Raw genomic sequence first — 26129 nt, forward strand, 5'->3', positions numbered from 1 at the left:
GCTTCAGTTATGCTTCCATTTCCTCCCCAGCAGTAGATGAGATGTGGAAGAAAATTGACCACCATCCTTTTGATCTACTCACTGTCTTGATAATGCTGTGATTTGCTGTGTCAGCATGGCTTAATAATCCTCAGTTGTTGAGAGAGATGAACTGCATATGGAAATCCTTTCTCCAGAGGAAAGCAAATTTAGATTTCTCTAAATTGCCTCACGAGAAAAAAAAAAAAAGGAAAAGATAAATTCTAAACTGCTTATGAATAGTGGAAAATTATTTACTGCTTGAAGAAAAATTAGCATTGAAAAGCTGCTTGATGTGAGTTGGCAAATGTGATGTAGGTTGGCAAATGTTGTCATGTAGGTTTTTTCAGAATTAGTCCATGATGCAGTCTGCTTCACTGTATCACCTTAATCCAAGAGCATTTTTGAGATGCGCAGGAAAGGGGAAGTGAACAAAGTATGCTTTGATATGCATGAGAAGATACATCTAAATATATGTAAATATATATTTTTCTTTTTAGTAACTTCACTCTGCTTATTTAAGGGGGCTGAGTCCAGCTCAAATTCCTAGAAAGGGGTGTTGATGTGTACAAAGGGGCCCCGGTGTTACCCAGTGCTGTTGCAGACTGTAGAGCAGTGCTGTGCTCCCTAGGCTGGTGTTACTGCTCTGTGTCAGACAGACCTGGGCTGTGGGAAGCTGAAGAATGTGCCCCTGGCTGCACAGAGGCCATTGCTGCTGCAGGATGCTGCATCTGCAGGCCAGCGAGTGCTGACACGCAGCCATGCCCAAGGAGCCCGCCTTGGAGCCCCTGGAATGCCTGAGCTGTTCTGGGCCCACGGAGCTGTGGGCTGGGGAGATAGCACAGGAATGTGCACTGTAGAACTTGATCTTTTCAGTGCAGCTTGAACTGGTAAATGGGGCTTAGCCTAAGGATTTGTCCTGCTCTTCTGCCGTGCTACTTTGGTGGTAGAAGGGATGTTTTCTGAGTGGTCGTCAGCGTGAGAGTTCTTGTCCTGAGCTGTTGAAATGACCAGCAGAGCTTTGGCTTTTGCTGGCAATTACCTGGAAGCGCTGCAGTTGGTATTAAAGGGCCACTTGTACACACCTAACTAATGTGCAGAGTAGTGTGGAGGATTTGTAGATGAGAATCCCAAGGACCTCTTAGTTAATAATGATCTTTGGCAAAAGTGAGGAACGGGAGAGAGGAGCAAACTAATGTCCCTGGACCTCCTGGTGTATTGGAGTGCTTTTTAGTAGTAAAGGTGTCCAATGTGGCATCATTCTTTAACTGTCCCTCCTCCACAGGAAAATCTTTGTAGAAAACCCACCTGAATGCGAACCTCAATGTCCTCCCATACTGGCGAGGATGTGGTTTGAGTAGCCCTCAGGCCTAAATGTGATTTCAATCGAGTGTGCAATTTTGGGTTGCTCAGTGGAGGGGAGGAAGACTCTGCCCTTCTGTTCAGTGTTTTCACACAGCTTTACCAGGTGGTTGACCAGTACCTGAGCCTGTGGAGGACCAGCCATACTTATGCTGAGGTGCTCTGTGCTGCAGTGCACAGGGAGTTAGGGTTTTCTTGGCTGTGTAACTGCTCCAGAGTAGCCATGATAAGCAGGAGTGTCCAGGTTGGTGGTGTTCTAGCAGGAGTCCCTTTTGCACCCTGCTGAGCAGCACCCTGTGAATGGAGTGGAAAATGCAGATTTCTATATACACAGCCCATAGATGGCTGACTCCTACCGAGTCTTTGGAAACTGGAGTGATTCTGCTCCATGCATATGTCTGTGAGTTGACATTTTGTCTGTGGGTTGTGTCAGTGGCTTGTTGTAGTTGTGAGAGTGGAGAGAGGGGTGATCCTGAGGAGGAGCAATGGTTTGAAGGTCCATTATAACTGTCTGGTTTACTGCTACAAAATGGTTAAATCTATTCTCTTGAGATAACTATAAATGTATGGTCTTCATCCTTGGGAGGTTCTGCCTCCTAGAGCTGTGCCTGTGGTGTTCCAGAGAGTATTTGGGGCAGCGGTAAGGCTGTGGTGAGGTCAGTGTGTGTGGTTGTTTCCGGAGTACTGGGCGGTAGCTGCTGTGAAGATGCGCGTCTCCGTGGGGAGGTGCCGCACACGTGGCACCGCCGAGAGTTTCTGCGTGCCTGAAACAGGGACAGGTTCCCGGCTCTTGCGGGGCTGAACAGGTGAGGTGAAGGCACTGCCAGGCTGGGCACTGCCGTGGGTTTCGTCGCTGTGTCCCTGTGAGGGTGTTGGTGGTGCCCTCTGATGGATGGTGCCGGTGGGCACTGGCCCGACTCACTGCCTTACGGTGGCCCAGTCAGCTGCTTCCTACGGGCTGTGGGGACTAACCGGCTGATTCACACGTCCTGCAGCACTGTCCCTCAGGGGTCACCTTGGGCAGGAACACTTCATTACCCAGTAAATCGATCTAGACTTTAATATTTCTATTTAAGCATTTAATATTCCATTTAAGGAGCGGTCGCTGTAGTGAACTCAGTGCTGTGACGCGAGGTGCAGCACTGCACAAGGCACAGCATCCCTGTTACAGGTGCTGGTCCCTTTTACAAAAGAGAGAGTGATGCATCTTTTTCTATTAATAAATCTCCATTCTTTCCCCTCATCTCTTATCTCATATTGTCTTCTGGTAGTTGTACAAATCCTAAATGAATGCATGGTGCTTTGGGACCTTTTGGGATGAGGTGCTTCATGGAAAACAAAATGTTAATCCCTTTGGTTAATCTTTGGTCGGGATTTGAATAATAGCCTCAAGTCACTGGACTGTAGGACTCCTTGGGCTCACCTCCAAGGGAGCGACCTGCAGCCCGTGCCTGTGGACTGGGGAGTCGCTTCCCCCTGGCAGGGTGATGTCCGTGAGGTGGGACGGTGCCACTGCCACTCTCACCCTGCCCTCGCCGCGGACGTTCTGCTGCTGCCGTTGGGCCCTTTAAACGGGCGCAATTTCCCACTGCAGCGGAGTTTCGGGGAGCTGCGGTTGCTGCTGAGATTGGATCCGGGAACAGCAGCGGGGAGGGACGCGAATGGGGAAGACCTTCCCTCTGTCATGGCTGTGAGCTTGGAGGAGCGGGGGCGCAGGGAAGGGAGGACAGGGGATTGCAGGACTTGGGGGCGAACAAGCACAAGAAGTCCTTTCGCATCGGGAAACCGGTGTGTGAGCGCCTTTCCTGTCCCGCCTGCTTAGGGTGGTGCCTTCGTGCAGCTGCTTCGATATCAGTTGTAAAGTTGGAGTTTAGTTTGAGTTACCGAGTAATTCCTCTCCGGCCTTTTCTCCTCCCTCCGCTTTCCTTTCCTCGGCTTTGCCTTGTTTGCTCAAGTCAGAAAGAGGGAGGGCATGCCGGAGGTTAATCATTAATCTTAACTCCTTCACAGCCATGGGGCTCAGTGCTCCCGGTATTTCCAGACCTCCCTTCTTCCGCAGACCTGTAAAAGTAAACCGGTGCGTGTAGCCGAGCTCACTCTGTGTCATCAGCAAAAGGCAGTGGGTGTCTGTCCCATGGGTCATCAGCACAGAGACGAGCCGAGCAGGGCAGTGTCTGTGGCGAGATGGTTACAGCTGCCGGTCCTGCACTGAGGGCTGGAGGTGGAGGGTGGAAAAATGGTTTGCATCCCCTCTGCAGGGCCGGAGGAGCCCAACACCCTCACGGGATTTTCACTTCCTGGTGGAGTTTGAATTGCCTTTGTCATTGGAGGGGAGAAGCAAAAAACCACTCCTTCTCGGCAAGCACTTCTCTGGGAGGTTGTGTGCGTGAAACCTCCAGTCATAGGACCTGCCTGACTGCAGGAATTTCGGTTCATCGGCAGTTCCCTGGAGGTATGTGCCTTTCACTCTGGAATCCACCAGCTGTTCTTTTGCTTGAAAAGATTCAGTTCATTTTTCCTCAGCTGCAGAATACTCATCTCCCTTCAGAGAATGTGCTTCTGGGATATTTTGGTCCCATGAGGAAGATAGATCCTGTGACTTTAATGGTTTGGAGCATCTTTTTAACTAAATGAAAGGTGTATAGAAATAATTTAACATAGTATTTAATTTGCTAATGGCTGTATTCTGCTCTCTGAGTGCAGGACTACTTATTTTTCTTTTGCGATGCTTTGGTTTTTTGAAAAGAGTGAATATAAAAGCGCCACCTTCCTCATCTTGTAATGCAATAATACTGTCCTCTTCTAATACATTTTCTTGAAGGCTTGCTAAGTGCATTGGCTGCTGTGGAGTGCTGTGCTCAGGAAGTGGCTCAAGGCTGGCAGGTGCTGCCCAGGGAGCTGTGGGCAGCCATTAGTGTGAGCAGTTGCTCGGTTGCTATTCTGGTGCCACCAGCTCCTTGTGACCTGGTGGGGGACACTGCAGGGTGGCCACACTCAGGCTGAGCCCCTGTGCCCCAAACCTGAGTGTCAAGTACCTGCTGTGTGCAGGAGAAGGGGTCTGCTGAGTCTCTTTGAGGACAGCTGGGTCTGCCCAGGGGGAAGGGAGATCCAGGGGGCTTCACAGAGTGTCCCCTCCTAATTCTGCTGAAATGCGTTACTGTTTTCTGGCTGAATTCCACATCCCCGAAGGGACCTGCCAGGTGTGTCCTGGTGCTGTTACATGGAGAGCGCTGATGTCTCCAGTGAACTGACTCCTCTCTAACAGCCTTGCAGAGGTGTGCACTGGTGCTGCAATGGGCTCTGCAGGGTGGGCACACGAGCTGCAAGGTCCAACAGGTCAGGATTTGCCTTTGAGTCACCCCAGAGGAGTGCAGGGTTGGGAGTGGGCAGAGGATACATTTGTAGGGAGAAATCCAGAAGGCTGGGAATGCCGTTTTATGCCTAATCTCTGATGGGAGTGTGAGATTTTTGAGAAGTGTGAGATTTTTAACTGTGTGATGTAGGTCCTCTGCCTGGCATGAGTGTTTCTAGCTGATGGAGATTTTCCTTCTCTTGAGGAATTTGTGAGCAGTCTCCACCCATCTGGTTAAGAATTGTTTCCAGAAGAAATGGCGTTTACCTGGCAGCCTCTGGAAACTTGTTAACTGCTTATATGATGTACTGAGAGGGATTTTTGTCAGGAGAACTGAAATACATCCTTCTGCTGCACTGACGGACTGATCTGAACGTGTCATGCTTCTTCCACTACCTTGGACTCTGGAGAACACACCTCCAGAGATCTTGTTTCCTGCAGAAAGCAGTGCCTGCGGCCATGGTAAATGACTCTGTGATGATGTGGGGCCTGTAATTAGTCTGTGTCAATATCCTGTTGGAGTAGATCTCTGGACAGGCTTGCCTAGGTTGCAGTTCTGCAGGGTACAGTGAGACCACGGGTTCCTGTTGTTGGGTGTTTTTCCAGTTAAGGCAAAAATCTGAGACTGACACAGCTTTTCTGGCTGCTTGGCTACATCTTGGTGTTTTTCTTGTAGTAGAAGTTTGATTAACTCGTTCATTTCTGAGCAGCAGTAGTGTTTTTCAGGGCATTTGGTAGATTACCCGAGACAAAAAGTCCTCCCAAAAAACTTCTGACACAGATACATTAAATGAGAAGAAAGAGACAAAGCTCTAGTCCAGGCTTTTACCATTTTGTTGGGTTTTTTTGCTTTTCTGCAGACGCCTTACTGGCAGACCTGGAATCAACCACCTCGCATATCTCCAAACGACCAGTATTTCTCACGGAGGAAACTCCTTACTCCTACCCAACTGGAAACCACACGTACCAGGAGATTTCTGTGCCACCCCCGGTGCCCCCGCCACCTTCCAACGACGCCCTGAATGGCACCGTGATCGACCCCTTAGACCAGTGGCAACCCAACACACCCAGATACGGCCACCAGCAGGTGAGTGGGTGTGTGCGAGTGGGAGGGTGCTTGTTTTGTAAGTGCAGGATCTCTCAGGAAAGTAAGGAGGAGGGAATAGGAAGAAGCGAGGATGAATTTGGGAAATGGGGGAAGGTGGGAGTTTTTATTAGAACTAACTGGTTGGAGCAAATGGCAGAAAAGAATTTGAAAGCCATCGTCATTGTGCTGACAAAAATGGATGAGATTAGTGTTAGTCATCTGTCTTGAGCCTGTGGAAGGCAGACTGGGGGTTTCCAGCACAAAGCTGTGACTCATAGGCGGGTCTGAAGTAAGGGGAAAACTGTTCCTGGTGTAGCTCATCTGATAGAGGCAGGCTTGACTAAAGAGCAGATATTTTTTTTTGTTCTGCCCTGTCAATGTATGGGTTTGCAGCGCAGCAAGGTACATATTTGTTTTGTATTCTCTGTTTCCAATGCAAATCTTGTTTCCACAGCCTCAGTCCCAGTCTCCTATATACAGCTCTAGTGCCAAAAGCTCCAGTGCCTCCGTTCCTAGAGACGGGCTCAACTCTCCTACTCCCCGTGCCAGTGAAGAGGAACACGTCTACAGGTATCCTGTCCCTTTTAAGAGATAAGCCTGACTCACAACTTGAGCTTGCTGAGGGTCAAGCTGCCTTCTATAAGTGGAAACAAACACTGCTCTCCTTGTGTGTTATGTTGCTTTGTGTCAGTTTTGATTGCCTCTTTTGTAACATGCCACTGTAACTTTCATACTCATTTCAAACTTTGACCTGGCCCTTGAGCTTGCTCAGCTGCAGGAGGTTAAGGATCCATCAGACACAGCAGGATCTGGATTGTGTTGTGAGGATATGATCCAGACACAAGTGACAAATCCACCCCTAAACAGCACAAAAGTTCTTCAGGAGGTGGATGGCCTTTGGGTTATTTTTCCCTGGGAACTCAGTACTTGTGGCCTGGAGTGTTGTGCAGGGACTTGAGTTTTCAGGTAAATTCAAGCTTCTTAAAACTTCCATCTCAGTAGGTGATCGATAGATAACAAGTTCACACTTGCAAAGGCAGCTGCTCTGACTCTTGAGAGGTTGGAGGAGTATCCTGCACAGTAGGACAGACCTTTCTGCTGACATAGGGATGAGTGATGCAGAGGCTGTCAGAAATTCATCCTAGGCACCTTTTTACACTTTGGAGACTGATGTTTCTTTGGAGTCATAATCTAACCATGCCAGCTCTTTCTGCTGAGCAGGAAGTTGCTTCCAACCAGAACTAATTCTGGTTAGAGCTCAGCTCATCTCTGGGCAGCCTAGCCAGAGATGATCCAGTGGAGACGATAATTGCAATTTTTTCAGATGACTGCATGCAATTAGTATGAAATGAAGGTAATTAGAGCCGTAAGTCCCCTTGAACAAGGGTCTGGCATGGCTTGGTTCTGGTCTGACTCGTAGCTGGTGTGTTGGTTCGGCGTGAGGTATGTTCTCCTCAGATTGCAGTTGTGGATCTTGTTTTTCAACTTGAAGAGAAGGATAACTTCCCTTATGGAATTCGTAATTGTCACTGGTGTTACAGGTGTCAAGAGTTAACTTAACCTGCTAGATACTAACTTTTTGAGCATAACGTGGTCCTGTGCACAAGGCAGAGGTTCCCATTTTGGATTTGGAAAATATCTTTTTGATAAAATAAGAACATCTAGAGCATTAAAAGTTATTTCTTCATTTGTAAAACCAGGAGAAAAAAAAGTTCCTGCCATTGACAATGTAAAGACTGTTACTACAGTGTAACTGCTATAAAAATCACTGCATTGATGTGAAGTTCTGCTTTGGAACAGTTTGCAATTCTGTGTGGTAAATAATATCAGCCATATAAGGCTAGCAGTAATTACAGCCAGTGCTTTATACATACATGTGTATTTAACACAGTAGAAAATAATACCAAGTTACCTTCTTATGAATTGATTAGAGTTCCCCAAATTAAAGGTGTGAGGACTTGGGGAGACCTTGAGTGCTGCAAGAGGCAATGACATATCCTACTGCTTCTCTGTTTCTGCTGCTAACCTGAGGCTTGTGCTTTGCCTCTGTCTCCAGTCTGTGCTAGCCCTGCATTCCCTTGCTCAGGGAGGAGGATGTTGCTGCTTGGTGTGGTGTCAGCAGAAAAAAGTCATTTTCCCATACGTGAGCTAATGGTTCTGCTGCTGTTCTGTGCATTTTGGATCTACAGACAGTTAACTCTTTCCTACAGGGCTGGGCAGCATGTACTCCTAAAATCAGAGGCCTTGTCCATCAATGCTATTTTTGTGATTTACAAGAATAGCAGTGGCTGTGTTTAGTCATGTCACAAAGCATGTGTCTTCTTTAGCCCCGGAGCTAAAAGCATCAGCCTGAAAGACCACAGCACATGTGTAAAGTTTGGGAACCTAAGGATTTTCCCTCCATCCCTCTGCTGTATCTTGATAAAAGAAGTTTCACATTTCCCTTTTATCTTCAGTTTTCCAAACAAGCAGAAGTCTGCGGAACCATCTCCCACAATGACCAGCTCCTCTCTGGGCAGCAACCTCTCAGAATTGGACAGACTCCTTCTGGAACTGAATGCTGTTCAACATACTCCTGCCAGTGGCTTCACAGCAGGTAAGGAATAGGAGGACATTTGGTATGAGTGGATAATTTGATTCTCAGAATTGTAGCTTGCTTTTTCTTTTCAACATCCTTAGTGAGGGAGACCCCTCCAGCCCTTAATCAAAGATTCATTTAGTGAGGGTGGGATCTGTTGAGGTTTGAGCTGCAGCACTCTGCTCAAAGCAAGGCCAACTTCAAAACTGCTTCTAACTAAAGTTTTGAAGTTAGTTTAGGTTGCTCAGCCCCTTGCACTGTTAAGTTTTTAATATCCTCGAAGATGGATGTTCCACAACATTTCTGGACGATGTTTTGTATTTGCCTGTGATTAGCATATGTGTATGTGTGGAATGGGGCTCTGAATGGCTCTTTTCTGCTCCCCTTTCTTCAGATGAGGCTGGCAGAAGCCCGTCACTGCCCAGTGTGGCTGGCCCTCACTATGTTGTCCCAGAGAACAGCAGCTCAGGGGGAGGGAAGGCTGCACCCCCAACAAAAGAAAAGCCAAAGCGAAATGGTGCACGTGGGATTGAAGATGTGCGTCCCAGTGTGGAGAGCCTGCTGGATGAGCTGGAGAGCTCCGTGCCAAGTCCAGTGTGAGTAATGTGGTGGTTGCAGGCTTGGGTGAGGTGGGATGGGCTCCTAGGGGAAGGGTGACTGTAGTGTAGGGGCAGCTGCTGCAGGAGATGGATGGAAGATGGGTTTTGTCTACAGGGTCACAAGTCAGGTGGTGCTGGTGCTTTGTAATCTACTTCTGGATGGAAAAATGCCTAAATCATGCATTAGAGGTAGGCTGTTCAAGCTCAGATTTAGAGCTGACCACAAATACCCCTGTCTGACAAAAAGAATGTGCAGGCATCCTCTGTTTCTTAGTGGATGGGATGTGTGTGCACACGTGAGGCAGGGTCTGCGCATGCTGGGGAAGCTGGGCCAGGTTGGGCTGTGCTGGTGAAACTCCTCATGCTCTGCTTACTTGGGGGAACAGTGGGACTTTGAGTCTAGGAATGCTCTCCCATGTTTAAACACACTCTTTCTAAAATTTTATTTTATTTTTTCCCCCTGGCCAGGCCTGCAATCACTGTGAGCCAGGGTGAGGTGAGCAGCCCCCAGCGTGTCACTGCCAGTCAGCAGCAGACCCGAATTTCTGCTTCTTCAGCTACACGAGAACTGGATGAGCTGATGGCATCCCTCTCTGACTTCAAGGTACCCTGTCATGACAGCTTAATGCTTCATCTTGTCCCTATCCACCCCAGTCTCTCTTGCCTGTTAACCACATTTGCTGACCTTGGTTGGTGTCCAGAATGCCTCCTTTACGTCTCACATTTGCTCTGATAAACTTCCTGTGGTGTATTTGTGCTTTCTGAGTGGGGCTGTGGGTATCCTTGACTGCTATAAATTCTTATCACTGGCAGGGTAAGGCAGTTCTGGGATCTGTTTTTCCTTCAGTTCTGCAGTTTGTCTGTTTGCCAGAGATAATGAGCTTTGTTACTGCTTGGTACAGAGTGAATTATTTTGCTGTGCTACAACTTAATGAGAAGGAGAGAGGCATGGGACACCACTCTGCTTACTGACAGAGACCAGGCCCTTCTGTTCTGTGGGATGGCTCCTCTCTGGAGTGTGTTTTTACCCTGATGCGCTTTCCCTGAGGAGGATGGATATTCCGGGCATTTACATAAGACAGAAGGAGATTTCAAAGGTTTTATCTTAAAACAAAATCTCCCATTCACTTCAACATGGGATTAAATTTCAGCTTCTTGTGGGGGCAAAGGATGGCAAATACTATTCAGTGTCGGCATATGTACTTTAAAAACTTTTTCTTTATTTATGTGGGCGTGTTACCATTCCTGCACTAGATGATGAACTGTGGAGGTTGTTTTCATGAGATTTCATTTACCCATACACATAGCAAAATGAAAAATACTTTCTCACTTCCTACTTTCAGCTGCTTTGCTTATAGTTTTACTGAATTATTGACTTGGATTTCTTCTGAGAGGTGGAGAAAGCAAATATACTGGATAATCTCTTTGTTAGGTCTGCCTTTTTTACATTCCTATCTGCTTTCTAATCCTAAATCAGTTCCTAACTCTGTTTTATCCCTATATGGAAGATTCTGCTGGATGCTTGAGATTTCCTGTCTGTGCTGAACTCCATCCCCTCCTAGATGACGTTAGGTGGGGCAGCCAGAGCTAAGCAATGTTTTGTGAGGAGAGGTGCAGAACTTGTCGTGACAACTTTTGCTGTTTGCTGCTCTTACTGTGCTTGGTGGGTCCCATGGAGGTCAGTACAATACCCAGAGTTGTGACAAGTGTGTGAGTTCAGACCCTAGCACTGTTCTGAGAAGCTTCACTTGCCTTGTGCTTGCTGGAATGGAATTCAGTCTGCCATTCCTGGCACATGCACCTAAATCGGTGAGACTCTTGGAGTTCCTCAGTGTTTTCTCTAGGTTTATTATAGTGTGTGTTTAGTCAATTGCAAATATTGACACCTTAGTGTTGTCTTTTTTCTCCTTCTGAGGTCCTACGGTGTGGTGCAGGATAGCCACAAGGTCTGTTCAGCCTGGTTGAAACACTGCAGTGTTGTGAAGCTGGAGAGAGTTTCCACTTGTGCTTCTGGCATTCTGTGCCCTGCTCCTTCCATGTGCTGTGGGAGCTGAGCTCTATGGCCTTGTGCCCCTGTTGCTTTTATCAGGCAACTAGCTCAGGGTGTGGCCCAGCCTTTGCTCCCAGGTGAGCTCTCTGCAACTGAGAATGACCTTGCCCAGCTCAGGTTTCTTTGGCAAGATACAGGGAGTGGACATTTTTAACTGTGGGTGTTCCAGTACTATGAGAAGCTTTAGAATCTCCACTAAAACCTGCGTGACAGAGATGAGCTGCTGTGGCTAATACCACCTGCCTTCCTGGCTTAGTTTTCAGTTGATCTCAGAGACCAAATTGAAATGCAGCAAGATGTTAAGAATTGGGCTTTATTAAGCACAGCATTGTATTTTTGTGAAGCATTGAGCTCATCTGTGCCTAAACATTCTTCCTGGAGCACAAGGAACATGGCTTCTGTGATAATTTCCCTTTTGTTAATGGTGTCATTAACAAAGTTAATGTCAGAGTTCTTAAGTTACTTTCCTTTTTTCCTGTCCTCCAGGTTGCTTCATTTTCCCTTTGGTCCTTTTTATTTGGTTTTACCTCTTCTGATTGTGCTAGCTGGGGGTGTTAACTTGCCTGTAAAATGTATTCTAGTCTGTACTAGTGTCAGAATATAAGGGAGACAAGGAGAGTTCTTGCAAAGGTGGAATATGAAAGGCTGCTGTTTGAGCATCAGACCTGTGTGTGACTGCAGGATATAGGATCAAAAACCCAAATATGATGTGTAATGAGTTGGAATTGATAGAAGTTGCAGTAGATGAGGATGGGAGGAGTGGAGGGCACTGGTGCTTGATTTGCCTTGTACCCCCGAGTAAAAGGTGATGATACATTACCCCTTTATTATATTTTGTCACCCTAATTTGTTGCCCCTTCTTTTTGCTTGCAGAATCCATTTGATTTTGGTTATCTGGTTAATCAGTCATCAGGCACTGAGATTACTTAATGCACTTGTTTTTTTACCCTCTGCCATTTCTGTGTAATGTGATGCCTGCTTACTGCATAGCTGAATGCTTGTAGTTAACTGTTCTGTTACTGTTGAGTGCTCACCCGTTGCTCTTATTTTGGAATTAGTATGATTTCAGTATGTTGAAAATAATCACATTTGAGCAAAACGTTACTCTTGCCTTGAAAATTACTGACTTCATTTTAGGAAGTCTGGAAACCAAATGTGAAGCACAGCATCAAACCAGGTTACGTTTACAGGTGTACCCAGCTTAGGCAAAATTCAGGGAGAGGGCACTGTTGGGAAATTCCCTCATTTTAATATACTTGCTAGTCATTTTTCTCTCAGCTGTGACTGTGGTCACAGTAGGCTGGCTGTGCTACTCGAAGGGAAGAACAATCTGTAAAGAAATTTGGTCTCTTTATTGCTCTTTCCTTTCTGAGAACAGTCTCCTTGTAGCACTACTGGTGTGACTTTGCAAGCTTGTGCATGTGTGCCAGCTCCTGGCCCCTCAGCATGGCAGGAGCTCAGGTCAGCTGAAGGTTATTATTATTCCATTTACTGACAGGTTTTGTGATTGTTCTGTTAATTATATAGTTTTTTTCATTATAAGTATCTCAGAAAGGTAAGTGGAGACTGAGAGGTAGCATACATGGGGCTTACGAAGTTATGTGCCCTTCCACTCAGAGCATAAGCATCTGGTTTTTTTAGGCTTCTCTGGAAAATATGACTAAGAGTCAGTCAGAGCAGGTCTTGATAGCTCTTGGATTTGGAAGTCCTTTGTGGGTACATTTTTAAAACTGAGAAGGCACAGTCTTGGTCTTAGGTGGACCTGCTGTGTGAGCTTGTCCAAGTTGCTGTTCTGTCTCCCTTTCTAAGAAAAAGGAGTAGTACTACTTAGTCTCCTAGAGTTTAGTCAGGAACCACCACACAGAAGGACCTATGATCTTTTGTTTTCAAAAGATCCCGTAAGTCAAGGAAAACCAAAACCTATGTATTAGTTGCTCTTCTTGGAATGTTTTTTGGATCAAAATTAATACTGATTTTATTACAATGTCAATGTGGAGTCTTTGGCCTAAGGGGAAGATGCTAATCTGCCACCTAAGCAATGCTCACAAGGGCCTGGAATGACTGACAGGCTCGTATAGATTCGGTGTGTGTCACTTCCAAGGTGAGATTAGTGATGTGAATAGAACAAAGCCCATGTCATCTGCTCCTGCTGTGAATGCCCTGAAGCTTTGTTTTCACTGCCATGAACTCAGCCAACTGGAGCATTTTATTAAGTGTATCAAGAAGAAAATGTCATGCTTTGTTCTAGTCATTGATTGAATTTTTTGCAGCTTTTGAATATGAAATTTACATGTCTGACTGTGAGTAAATTTATGTGACCTTTATTCACAGTCAAGACACTCCTGGGTTTGGAGCTGGCTTCCCAGCAGTGGCAGTGGCTGTGCCATGCCCCCATCACAGCTGTAGGTGAACACTGAGCTGTCACTGAGGAGGAGGGCCCAGGAAAAGGATCGCAGTGGCTGTAGAACTCATGAAGATCAGTACAGTGTCATACTGGTTCTGCTCTTTTGTGTCTCATTTTTCTTCCTTACTCTTGGAAGTAAGGATTTGGGTCAACATGGCTTTTTGATTTGGAAGTCATGATACTTATAATGCTTAATTCTGTGTCTTTTTTTCCTTCTCCTTATCTCTGTCATTATCTTTTTCTCTCCTTATTCCTTCTATCTCTTCTTTTGCAGACTAGTTCCACTATGTCTCTGATTTCTGAATCTTCCCTAGAACCGGTTCTCAGTTCAGCAAATGCAGACTTCAGCAACGCTCCTCACAGTTTAACAGTGCTGTCCCATTCCAAACACCCTTCTGCAAGTCACAGTGGGGTCTCAACAGTGCCAACATCTGTCCCCTCAGCAGACACCTGCATTGAGGAAGGGAGTGACACCACAGTTCTGCCTTTGTCAGAGCATCCTGCTGCCCCTCCACCTGTGCCCCATTTAGCACAAACTGTCCCTGTGCCCCCACCACGGAGCTCCTCTGGTTATGCTACTCGTGGGGAGCAAGTGGCTTCTGCCAGCTTAGTTCAGCTGAACAGGAAGCCTGACTCTTCCAAAAATGCTTCCCAGGCTGTGCCAGCTTCCAGTGTGGAGCTTCTCTGTAGATCTGCTAATGTGGAGGCACGGGGCTTAGGGTATGACGTGGCAAAAGAGACTGAGAAGAAGGAGCAGATAACTGACCCCAGAATCTCAAGTGTACCCATTTCAAAGAAGGGGCAGATAGCCAAGGAGCTGCATCAGCAGGGAGCACTCAGGGACAACTCAGCTCTTTCCTCCCAGGGCAGAAGTGTGGAAACAGCTTTAGATGAGCTGTGGGCCCTGGAGCTGCCTGCACATGTACCAGAGGTGCATGCAAAGAATGAGAATGTTTTGGATTCTGTTAATGAACCTTCTGTTGTTGCACTGGATCGGTGGGATGTCTTCCCGGACACTAAAAACCAGATGGGCTTTGTAGTGGAGCAAGGACAGGAGCTAAAAGCTGAAGTGCCACATGAAACCAAGGTGTACCACTGTCCTGATCTGGGCAAGAAGAGACAGGGCAGAGATAGAACTCTAAGGAAGGCAGGTACTGCTAACATGAACAAGGCCAGAGGAGACCAAGAAAATGAGCAATTCAGAAGCTCTACAGTCACTCCAGAATCTCCTGAAAACCTTGGGAAGGCTGAATGGGATCTGCCATGTGTCTCCAAACCACCCATTGAGAGGATTTCTGCATCAGGCCAGGCAGGCACTGAGTGAATGTAGGAGTAGGGCAAGTCCTAGCCAGGACTGTTCTGCCAGCACACTAACAGGGTGTGCATGCAGTGAGTGTGCCGGGGCTAACCCCACTAACAGCACGAGCTCTGAGCAGTGTCACTGACAGCTGCATGTCACAGGGCTTCACAACCCCCGGCTTTATCTTCTGGTCTCTCCTGCATGTGGTTCAGCAGCACAGAACATGGCAGTTTGTAGGGACTTCCTTGTGAAGTGGACTTTTATTCCCTAACTGGGGTAAGGCTCAGTCCACAGAGACCTCCAAAAAGCCGAAAGGACTGTTTTGTGCTACTGATTGGGATGGCAGCTCCTCTGCTCTGCTTACCATTTTAGGTCTCATTACTGAAGCTGTCAGTGTTCCTTTCTGTGCTGGAAGTACACTTTGTGCACCAGACATCTCCGACCAAGAGCCTTGTGCCTGTCAAGGGCAAACACAGAGGCGCAGCTCTGTGCCCTTGGGATGCTGAGGTTTCTGTAATGCTCAGTGGAGTGCTCATGCTGTACCTCCTATCTTGGCTTCCCACTGGTTAATCTTTCCCTTCCTTTTCTAGACAGTTATTTTTGGCTGCTGTGATTATCCTTACTGGGTTTTTCCTTGCACTGAGTCACCATTCTGGGCTGTGCCAAGAGGAATTTTGGCATTGTGGAATAAATGCCATCACTCTTCCTGCTCACAATTGTCACTAATGTCTTTGAGTTTGTGCTGTTGCATCTTGGGTCCTGCTCTGACTTTGCTCTTCTCTGCTGATACTATTGCTTTTGTCATTTAGATTAAATCTTTAATCAAGAGGACAAAAGAGACTGCGAATGTGCATCCAATGTCTCGGGATCTCTCTCCAAGGCGTAAACTAGGTCCTGCCATATTCCACAAGACTGAGTCCCAAGATCGCTTGATTGAGGAGCTTCAGGACAGACTGGGCATCGATAACCAGGAGCAGGAAGAATGGCAAAGCCAGGACGCCTGGCTGACAGAGGGGGTCACTGTCACTGCCAGGCCCCGGGGGGAAGAGCAGAGTGGTGAACAGCAAGTAGAGAAGGTAGAAAGCAGGGTCACGTGCACTGGAAAATTCCAGCATGTCCCTCTGTCCAGATCGCATTGTGTGGAGGTGCAGATTGAGTTTCTGAGCATCCTAAACAACCCAGAATGAAGAAGTAACTACTCACCCTTGTCTGGTCTGAGAAGGGAAGGCAGCACAGGTTCCTAGTTCTGGATGTTTAAGAACTGGAGTGGGATCTGAGGGAGCTGCTTATGGTATCTGTTGATGCAGTCTGCTGCTATCACATCTCAAATGTCCATGTGGGGATTATTTTTAAAACCCCACTGGGAAGCCTGACACACAGGCTTTATTTTGTCCAGTGCTGTACCTGTGCAGGGCTTTCTGGGGATGAATAAGATGGTGCTCTTCCTTAAGCTACAAAGAGCGGCACCTTTTGTAGTTCCCTTCTCCTTCTTGCTGCTTTTCCCCCTTAGATAAACATACTGGTAGCAGCCAGCCTTCCTGTTAAAGGAAGTGCTTGTTGGTTCCTCTTTGGATTTATTCACCTTTCTTCTTCCTCCATGTCTTTCTAGGTGGTTTTTCCTCCAGAATCCCCACTCCTCCCCAGGAGGACAATCTCTGTTCCAGTCTCTTCCCAGCTCCAGCCTTCCAAAGAAGCTGCAAAGATAGTCCCTGCTAACGCTGCTCCTTCTCCTGCCTCTGGCCCTGCACCTATTCTCTCACTCCCACCTCAGCCTTCCCATGTGTCATCTACCCCAGCTCCTAGTCCAGTCTCTTCCTCTTCCTTCAGCTTGGCTCCCCAGCCTCTCTTCCGGTGGGAAGCTTCTGATAATGATTATCATGAGGTTTCTGTTGTGGGCACTCCTCCTAATGAAGATCCCAAACATTCCTATTCTCCCCAGACCTGGACTCCTAGCACCAAGGCAGTTGTCTCTGTTGGCTGTCAGACTGAAGATGAAGCTTTCCTCCCAGAAATGCAGGCAGGCTTCTCTATTCTGATTTGTGTTTTTAACAGTATTTTCCAATCCAACTACTGCTTGTAATTTGACAGCTCAATAGATACAGTGTTCAGGTAAAGGCTGGTATGAACTGCTGGATGGGAGGGAGGACTCATGGACAAATCTAATCCCAGCTGTAGCACTGCACTGTACATGCCTGTGCAACAGTTTGCTGGGATATGCGGCTCCTGTGTGTCCTGACAGTCACTTTGTGCAGCAGGGACTCTCATTTCCCTCTGAGATTAAGAACGTAACTCTGAAACACAGCCTGGAGCTATCCCTGCCACAATCTCTCTGAAGTGGGGGGGGAGTAAAAGATGGCAGAACATGCATAATGGAAGGAGCAACTCAGCAGTGCTTCCTATGTTTACCTTTTTAGGCAGATGTCCACTGTACGAGTGGATTTGGGGGAGGAGATGGCATGGTCAAGACCTGGGTTCTGCATCTCCTGCCAGGGAAGGGCTGTAGCTCCAGGGTGGTGGGGAGTCTTAACATATATGTACAGTGCAGTGTTAGTGTACAGGCAGCTCTAAAGCAGTGAGCAAGAAACATCTCTGCATCTTGACGTGTTGTACTTTCCAGGTGACCTCTGCTCCTCCCTTAGTCCACAGTGCCAGTCTGTTGGCTGCTCCTGCACCCTGGGGCCCCACAACCCCTGACAAGGCAGGATCCCCTTTCTGTTTCCTCAGCATGGTGTGTACTCTTCTGGTTGATGAGTGTGCTGGGATCTGCTCCTGGAGCTCCCAGCACTGTTAATGTGGATAATATCCTGTATTGCATGGTTTGCTACTCATAGAATTCCTTTCTGAACTTGAGTGGTGGCAAATCTCATGGGTGAAGGGTGGGAGTTTGAAGAGCCTTTGCATGATCAGTTTGCCTGAGGATGATGTGCTGAGTGTCCCTTACAAACAGCATGCATTATGTACAGGAGGTGGAAACAAACCTCTTTCAGGCACGGGCTCATTTGTAAGCTGTCAAGAGGGCTGGATGGCCAGGCCAGCTAGAAATGGAGGTGTGCACAGGTATTTGTGCCTGCTCTGGGGTCAGCTGTGACTGGCAGGAGTGTGTGGTCCCTCCAGGTCACTACAAGGGGGAAGTGCTCTGTTGCTACATGTTGAATTCATCTCATCTCCTTTCTCCCTGAATGGTATTTATTACTTGTGTGTGGCATCTGTGTCTGCCTTGTGTGGCCATAACCCCTGGCTAGAGCAAGAGAAGCTGTGGCTCTTTCCACACAGTGCAGCCCTTTTCCTCCTGCTACACCATGCAGGAAACCTGGGCTTTATCCTGGGGCTCTGGACAGGCTTTGTCTCCAAACACCTGTTGTGTCTCTCAGTGAGAATATCCTTGAAGTTGTGTGTGTGCTTTGGAGGTAGTCACTGAAATAGTTTTTGGTAGCAAATGTGTGTTGTGTGGTGAAGGGTTTGTTTTAGAATGAGGATGCTGGGGTGTGATAGGGCTGTTCTGTGCTGCTGGTCCAGGAGAAGCAAGTTGAGAGAGGAGGGGAAAAGCTGTGTGTTAGGATCCATTTGGAGTCACACTGCATGTGAGGCAAGGCTGGGGAGTGTATGGATGTGTGTGTAAAAGCAGCTAATTTCATGTATGTCATAAGAATGAGCAGAAACCAGGATTTGTCATTGAGTAAACTGGTCAACTGCAAGTACAGGCAGCTGCAGGACAGGGAATAGAGCTCCTCCCGTGGCTAGAAGGGCAGAGTCTGCCAAGGCTTGGAGCACTTGGAGCATATCCCTGCTCCTTTGGCTGTGTTGGCGGCAGGCTGGTGGGCTGTTCCTAGGCATAGATTTTGCTGTTTTAATTTACTCCCTTAGTAAAAGAAAACATGCTCTAAACCAAGCTTCTTTACATGTCCCTAAAGCTGTGGCAGTGCCAAGTCAGCTAAAATAATCTCTATTTCCCTGTTGGGGTTTGTCTGCAAAGGGGGCTGTGGTGGCCAAGGAGAACATACGCTTTGTTTATAAGTTACAAACCTCAGTAAAACATTTCTCCCCTCCTCTGGGAAGCCTTTCCAAGCCATGTGTGCTCTGGTGGTGTGAGTTTCAGAAATGAGACAATCATCCAAATCCCCTTCCCCCCACTGGTGCATTTCAATACACCTAGCGGCCCTAGGGGATGCACTGCCCTCTCTGTAGGTAAACAGCAGCCAGCTGGGAGGGAGTTACTTCCTTCCTGCTTCCAGTTGCTTAGCTCAGGCATGGGGTGAGAACCACCTGAGAGTGAGAGAGAGACTTGGCAAACAGATGTGCAGACGGTGGTGCAAAGGGAGAAGATTTTCTAGCTGAAAGGGAGGTGAGATGAGGGAGAGAAGAGCTTCTCTATCAGAGAGGAGAGAAAACTGAGAGCAAGAGCATAGGAATGGAGAGAGGTCAAAGAGAAGGGTCCCTCTGGATGGCGTCTGCTTTGTCAGCTGGCTAGGAACTGATGAAGTAAAGGGAGATTTTTGGCAGAGGCTTAGAGAGCACTGTACTGAGTGCCTGGGATGTGCTGGTGACTTTTGCTATATGTGCAGTGAAAGAAAATCAAATTCTCAGTTCACAGCTCTGCTGTTACATACTCTCAGTTCTCTGCATGTCTCTGCATGGGCAGAATACATGTGTGTACTTGATCCTGGCTCTCACCAGCTTCTTCAGAGAGCATAGCTGTCTGTCTCTCCAGGGGAGTCACTGGCAGCAACAGCAGGCATTTATCTGATAAGCATAGCAGCATTCACCTTACAGTATTTGTTTTCTCTTACCTGCAGTTCATGGCGCAGGGAAAAGCTGGAAGCAGCTCCCCTCCATCCACAGCCTCCAAGCCTGGCAGTCAGCTGGATACCATGCTGGGAAGTCTTCAGTCTGATCTGAATAAACTGGGTGTAGCTACAGTTGCCAAAGGTGTCTGTGGAGCCTGCAAGAAGCCTATTGCTGGGCAGGTGAGTTGAAGGTGCTGCCTCATTGCTGAACCTTGGGCTGCAGCTGGGAGTAATGGGGAGGGCTGTTTCGTGAGGCTGGAGAGACTGGAGATGCTGGAGAAACTGAAGTACTCTATTTATCCACTGGCTAGGTACGCTGTAAGCTCCTCCAGTGACCTCTACCCTGCCCCTGAGGGACTGCCCTCTCCTGAGATGATAGGTAATTCAGTTTTCATGCTACCCCAGTCCAGGGCTCACTTGAGTAGTAGAACTTGTCATTCTTGCTGACCTCCAGCTGGTATCTTGTCATGTAGTCTAGGGGAGGGAGAGATAAGAGTTGTTCTCCAAAATCTGTTTTCCCAACAGGTAGTTACAGCCATGGGGAAAACCTGGCACCCTGAGCACTTCGTCTGCACCCACTGCCAGGAGGAGATCGGGTCTCGGAACTTCTTTGAACGGGATGGGCAGCCCTACTGCGAGAAGGACTATCACAACCTCTTCTCTCCTCGCTGCTACTACTGCAACGGGCCCATCCTTGATGTGAGTTCCTTGGGGGAGTCATAGTGATGGCAAATTGCTGCAGGCCTAGGTGTTAAAATTCCACTTCTCCCATGTATCCTGGGTGGAAGGTTTTGTTTAGGGATTTCTGTAGTTGTTTTGTCCTTCCTTTGAAAGGGAAACAACTTGGCACAGTCAAATTCTTACACTAGTGAGTGGAGTTGGTTGCTCTTACCTTTGCTGAAGTTCCTTCAGAGCCCCACATTGCTCCATCATTCTGGTAATGACTCCTCAGCTTTTGTTGTTGGCAGCCTGTGGTAACAGGCACCAGTGCTGGTCCTTGGGACTGGATGGGGCCCTGTGTAAGGGAGGAAGCAGTGCCTAAGATCCTTTTAGGGTAAAAAAAAGTGTGCAGTGGGAAAGTCTGAATGAACCAGCGGCAGGGGCAAATTGACTCTGCTCTCTAAAGGACAGTCTATTTTAATGCTTCCTCTTGTCAGCACTAGCATTAATGTGTTCTTTCTTCTCTCCAGACCCCCTTACTCACCTCCAAGTCATTTACATGACCTGCACTTTGTGTTTTCTTCTGAACAGAAAGTGGTGACGGCTTTGGACAGGACATGGCACCCTGAACACTTTTTCTGTGCTCAGTGTGGAGCTTTCTTTGGACCTGAAGGTATTGCTGGTTTATGCACGGGGAAAGCAATCTCCCCTCTGAACTGCAGATGAGGGAGTGAGGCAGAGCTGCTTCTGGGGAGCAGCCTGATGCATCACAGGGGAACTACTGGAGTTCCAAGGGAGCTGTTTATGGGGGAAGGATGGTGCCAGTAATAACAGCTTCTCCCTGGGGAGGAAGAACATGCCTTTGCTGGGATGGGAAGGGAACAGAACAAGAAACAGCTCTAGCTGCTGTGTATGTTAGCAGGAGGAAGGATGATCCTACCCATATGGGTTACCCTGCACAGGTTTTTTGGCCACAGGTGAAGATGGGGAGCTGATCCCTTTGCCTCTCCTCTCTTCTGGCAGGATTTCACGAGAAGGATGGCAAAGCCTATTGCCGCAAGGACTACTTTGATATGTTTGCTCCCAAGTGTGGAGGCTGTGCCCGGGCTATCCTGGAGAACTACATCTCTGCCTTGAACACCCTGTGGCACCCCGAGTGCTTTGTCTGTCGGGTAAGAAACCCAAGGTCCTTTGCTGCTGCTGTATGACCCCTCTTGTTTCCACCCTGAGGCATCTGGTCCCATATCGGGGTAAGGTGTCTGTGGGGTAGTGAAGGGCAGCCAGCCCCACAACATAAAAATATGCCAGCAGTCTTCTTGTTCTCTGTCTGTTTATATTAAACTTTGGAGTTGCTTTGCTCTTTCTGTTCCCAGCTTTAACTATGGGCTTCTGCAGCAGCTCACAAATAGAGATATTTTCTGTGGCCTTCAAATAATTATAAGCTAAGCTTCTCTCTGAGCACTTGCCTCAGCAATCAGATTTTGATGATATTCCTCCCATGCTCCATCTGAAAATGTAAACTAATGAGAGTGACCTTGTTCAGACAAACATGCAAGTCAGTGAAATAGCGGCAGGCTCCATACAACAGGCATAATAAACAGGAGTACTGCAGATTAAATGCTTGGCACTCTTTCAGAGAGCATTGCAAATATTAACTCTTACTGTCCCCAAGAGATGAGCCAAATCAGCCACTGTTTCCTAGAGCGGGAGAGAAGGCAGAAACCAGATCAAGCAGCCAGAACTACAAGTTGCTGATTCCTGTTGTGATGCTTCAGAACAGACAGTCACTGGCCTGTTGGGACTGTCTGTGGCTCCTGCAGTGGTGTGCAGAGTGAGGCAGAAGCTGTGCCTGACTGGGGCTGGGGGGGCTGTGCCTTCTCATGTAGAGATTCAGACTCTATCAGGCAGTTCTGTTTTCCCCCTGCTCGGCCTGAATTAGTGAGGCCAGCACAGATTTCTTCAGGCCACAAGACGTGATTCTCTTCCTGTTTCTGCAAAAGCAGAGCGATCTTTTCAGCTGTTCTGCTGACTGAAGGAAGAGACTGTCTACTGAAGTAACTGTCAGCATTGGCAGCCTTGGACTCGCTGCAGGCAAAGTGCATTCTCCTGGTACTGCAAGTGTTTAGCTGCCCATGGCTCTGCATGCTGCTTGCTGGACTCTTGTCCACACGCTGGGAGCCAGCTGTGTGTGATACTCAGTGTCCTCCCTGGGGAAAAGGACAGCAAAACCAGGATTCAGGAAACTGGCTCCTCTGGGTCTTGCTGCTGATATATTTGGTAAATCTGGCAGTGTCCTAAACTCTCTCCCTTACTCTGCTGCCTCAGTTTCCCACTTTTACAAGGAGAGGAGTCTCCCCAGTCTGGTGGGGATAGTGGGTGCTTCTGTTGCAAGTTCTGCAGTGAAGTGTCCTCAGCTGCCTGACGCTGAGGGGGGGAGGGAGCAGCTCTGGACATTTATTTATTAGCACATAGCTGGTGTATCCTCTTCCCCTTATCTATTTATTCAATAGCATTAGCACTATAGAACAAACAGTTTCTCCCAGCAGTGACCCATATGTAACTGGTGGAAATATTTCAGGCTGGACAATCTTTTGCAGAGTGTACATGCCTAATGCCAGCCATTCTGGAGAGGTCACTCATAAAGATTAATTGTGCCTGATTTTCTCAGCTGGAACCAGTCCCATGCTCATCAGGATTCTGCTGCATGAAAGTCTGTGTTGGTCCTTTCTTCTGCTTGCCCTTGTGGGGAAACTGGAGTGAGGGAAAAAAAAAAAAAAACAGGGAAAGGTGCTGCAGTGTTTCCCATCTCAGGGCAGGAATGTTCTCCTTTTTCCTGGCTGGATACATCTGTTAGCTCGTCCATAGTATTTTCTTTGTTGAAGTGAAGCCAGCTGGGCGAAGGAGCTGATTAATTCCCTTGCTTGTGTCTGTATCTGTGCATTTCTCAGTCTTTTTTTTGGAAACCCTTCATGATGGACAGAGTTTGGCTCTGGATAACTGGACAGTGCTGAAAGGCAGCAGTTGACCTGCCCACAGCACAGCTGGGCTGTGCCATAGAGCAGAGGATGCTTGTAGAGCTGCCCCCTCCCCACGACCCCAGCTTCTCATACAACCTGTCCCCTTTGCTTTGTCCTGCTGCAGGAATGTTTCACCCCGTTTGTCAACGGCAGCTTCTTCGAGCATGACGGGCAGCCCTACTGCGAGGTGCATTATCACGAGCGCCGCGGCTCGCTCTGCTCCGGCTGCCAGAAGCCCATCACAGGACGCTGCATCACTGCTATGGGCAAGAAATTCCACCCAGAACACTTTGTCTGTGCCTTCTGCCTCAAGCAACTCAACAAAGGAACCTTCAAAGAGCAGAACGACAAGCCCTACTGCCAGAACTGCTTCATCAAGCTCTTCTGTTAGAGGCACTATAGATGGGCGCTCAAGCATCTTTCTGCCACCCCCTTGGCAGTTCTGTCTCTCTGAACATTACTGTGATTTAGGAACCTTACCAGGCAGGGGAGGAGGGGGGTGGGGGGTGGGAAGTGCTGCTATGGAGAGGCAGTAGATCCAGAGATGAGATGGACCATTAAACTGGAAATGCCCTTGCTGTGTCTCAGAAGAGAGAGGCTGACATCCCTCATTACGGTGTGTGTGTGTCTGTGTGTGTGACTGACAGCTGAGCTTAGCTCGAGGGCTCTAACAGGGAGATTTTCCCAGCCCCCTCCTGGCAGCAGAAGGCTTTGCCAGTACATTTCAGCCTGTGTCAGCTCTCTGAGCAAACGGTGACACTTGCAGACAACACGACCCTCTGCTTTGACACCTCATTCTCTGGCTTTTGCCTGCACAGCGAGGCCACCCTGGCTCTCCTCACAGAGTTACATGGTGTGTGTGACTTGCTGAGACTAGAGCATCAGCACAGGCAGCCAAGACCTTGCAAGGGTCTCTCCAGTTCCATTACACTGTAAGGAGATAATACCACTTAAATCTTTTTTTAATTAAGAGGAATCCAGATATTACTGTGTGGGGTGTTTTTCTTTTTTTCCCTAGTTTGTTACTCCCTTTCTCAATGCCTTTTCTCAGGAGGTGGGGTAAGCCCCAACCATCCCTCAGCACTGTTGTGCTCTCCTGTGGGGACATGCCGTGCCAGGCAGCTCCATAGGCACCCAGGCCAGCTCAGGGAATCTGCTCCCCTCACCTTCTGCTCCTGGGAGAGGAAGAGGCATCACCCCTTCTTTAAACACAGGTGCAGAGAGGTTAGAGCAGCCTTTTTCATCCAGCCCTGTCATGAGTGTGTGATGTGTGTGTGTTTATCTGGCCTGGAACTCTCCCATCTATCAGGGCCTGAATCTATCACAAGAGTGAATAGAAGGAAGGGTTTAAGAAGCCAGGAAAAAAAAAACCCTAAATTTATATCCTTTCTTTTTCCAGTTTGCTAATGAGACCTATCAGCCCCTTGGTGTTTCCTTTTTCTGTGCTCTTGTTAAACATGTTCTACTGAGAGATGCTACAGCAATAACCTTTTATATTGACTGTTACTGGTATAACGAGTCCTGGGGGTCAGGTGTGCATGACACACTTGGAGTTTTACTATCAAAGTGAATACTGTATCCTGTCTTTGATAAGAACTGTAGATTTCTACACTGATTTTGAATTCATATCTAATTTACTTTTAATCCTCTTATACAGAAATTGGTTTTGAAGTGATTTTAAGAAAGCAACTTTTATATCAAGCTGTGCTGTACTAGGCAGTGTGCCAGTTGTGCTGGTTTACTGCATCTGTAATCTCAATGCTTTATTAAGCCTAACTAACATTCAATATTTCCTTTTTGTTGCGGGTTGGGAGGGGCTGGAATCTATGGGCAAGGGAACATGACTTGTATTTTTTTTTCCCTAGCACAGGCAGGTGAACTGTGAATAGATTTGAGTTTTGGGGTTTTTTTCCCCTCCTCTGGGTCACCTAAAGGTATAATTTTGGTTTTTATTGTAACCTGTAAACTGCTGTATTTGAATCACCTGCCATTCTCCCAAAGCCCAGCTTCCAGGATGTTAAAAGTGAGTCTTAATATGATGCTAGGGGGGAAGGAGTTCAGATCTTTTACCTTGGTTTCTCTTCTTCAGCTGCCTGAAACCAGAACAGGGTTAACTGGGGAAGGGTCTCCCTTTTTTCTGTGGAAGAAAGGTCTTGTGACTGACAAGAAGAAACTGGGAGACAGAATCTGTTCCTGACTAGCTGTGCAGCTTTGGGCCAGTCACTAAACCTTACCGTGCCTCAGTTTCCCCATCTGTAAAATGGGGTCAGTTTAGGCTGGATTTGTGAGGTTATTGTGAGACCTAGTTCATGTTTGGTAATGCACTTTTAGGTCTCTGACTGGAGGGTGCTGTGGAGAGGGAAGTACTGCGCTGAAATTCCCAGTGGCGTTCTGTGGGAGCGGGGTTTGGAATTACTGCTCCAGGGAGCTGCAGCTCTGTCACCATTGGCATCCAGTTGTGTTTGCAGCTTGGCAGGTGCATTGTAGGGGTCCAGGGGTGGCTGTGTCAGAAACCAGCCCTGAAACCCATGGGTCACTGTCCCATGTAACCTCATCACGGTGCTGCGCTGCCTTGCTCAGGTCACTGAAACTGTCCCACAGATTTCCCCCAACAAACAAACCTCAGTGTGTGGGTGTGAGGCCAGAGGGAGCTGTGGGAGCGCTGCAGCTGTGTCAGCTGGGCTGAGCACAGCTGTGGGAAATTCTTGAGGCAAGAGTCCTTGCGCATTCGCCTTTTCATCTTTTAAGTCTATTTGACTTAAAATGGATGTTCCTAAGCTGCCTGTGTTTATCTTGCTGGAATGGTCAACTTCCTTGGTGCCGCTGAGGGAACACGCAGCTGTTGTGTGCAGATGCTGGAGAGGGGTGAGATGTTTCTGGCACTTTCACTTTGACACCTGCAAACTGTGTAATCCTGT

At 47.8% G+C, this 26129-nt stretch overlaps 1 protein-coding gene across 8 annotated transcripts in view; it reads left to right on the plus strand.

The window, feature by feature from the left end:
• PXN (paxillin) overlaps nucleotides 1-24256 on the plus strand; it is a 59736-nt gene extending 35480 nt beyond the window's left edge. For 7 of the 8 annotated variants that reach the window (XM_053959004.1, XM_053959006.1, XM_053959003.1 and 4 more), the window contains 10 exons: nucleotides 5593-5819; nucleotides 6274-6389; nucleotides 8276-8415; nucleotides 8792-8993; nucleotides 9465-9600; nucleotides 19544-19714; nucleotides 20060-20233; nucleotides 20786-20867; nucleotides 21218-21366; nucleotides 23336-24256. In XM_053959004.1, coding sequence (XP_053814979.1) covers nucleotides 5593-5819; nucleotides 6274-6389; nucleotides 8276-8415; nucleotides 8792-8993; nucleotides 9465-9600; nucleotides 19544-19714; nucleotides 20060-20233; nucleotides 20786-20867; nucleotides 21218-21366; nucleotides 23336-23602 — 1664 coding nt within the window. In that variant the 3' untranslated portion in view covers nucleotides 23603-24256. Of the gene's footprint in view, nucleotides 1-5015; nucleotides 5195-5592; nucleotides 5820-6273; nucleotides 6390-8275; nucleotides 8416-8791; nucleotides 8994-9464; nucleotides 9601-19543; nucleotides 19715-20059; nucleotides 20234-20785; nucleotides 20868-21217; nucleotides 21367-23335 lie in introns of those variants that run through there. The other variant, XM_053959002.1, reaches the window with a different exon arrangement.
• The last annotated feature ends 1873 nt before the right edge of the window (nucleotides 24257-26129 follow it).

This window comes from Vidua chalybeata, chromosome 18, assembly GCF_026979565.1.
Source record: "Vidua chalybeata isolate OUT-0048 chromosome 18, bVidCha1 merged haplotype, whole genome shotgun sequence".
Classification (NCBI taxonomy): Eukaryota; Metazoa; Chordata; class Aves; order Passeriformes; family Viduidae; genus Vidua; species Vidua chalybeata.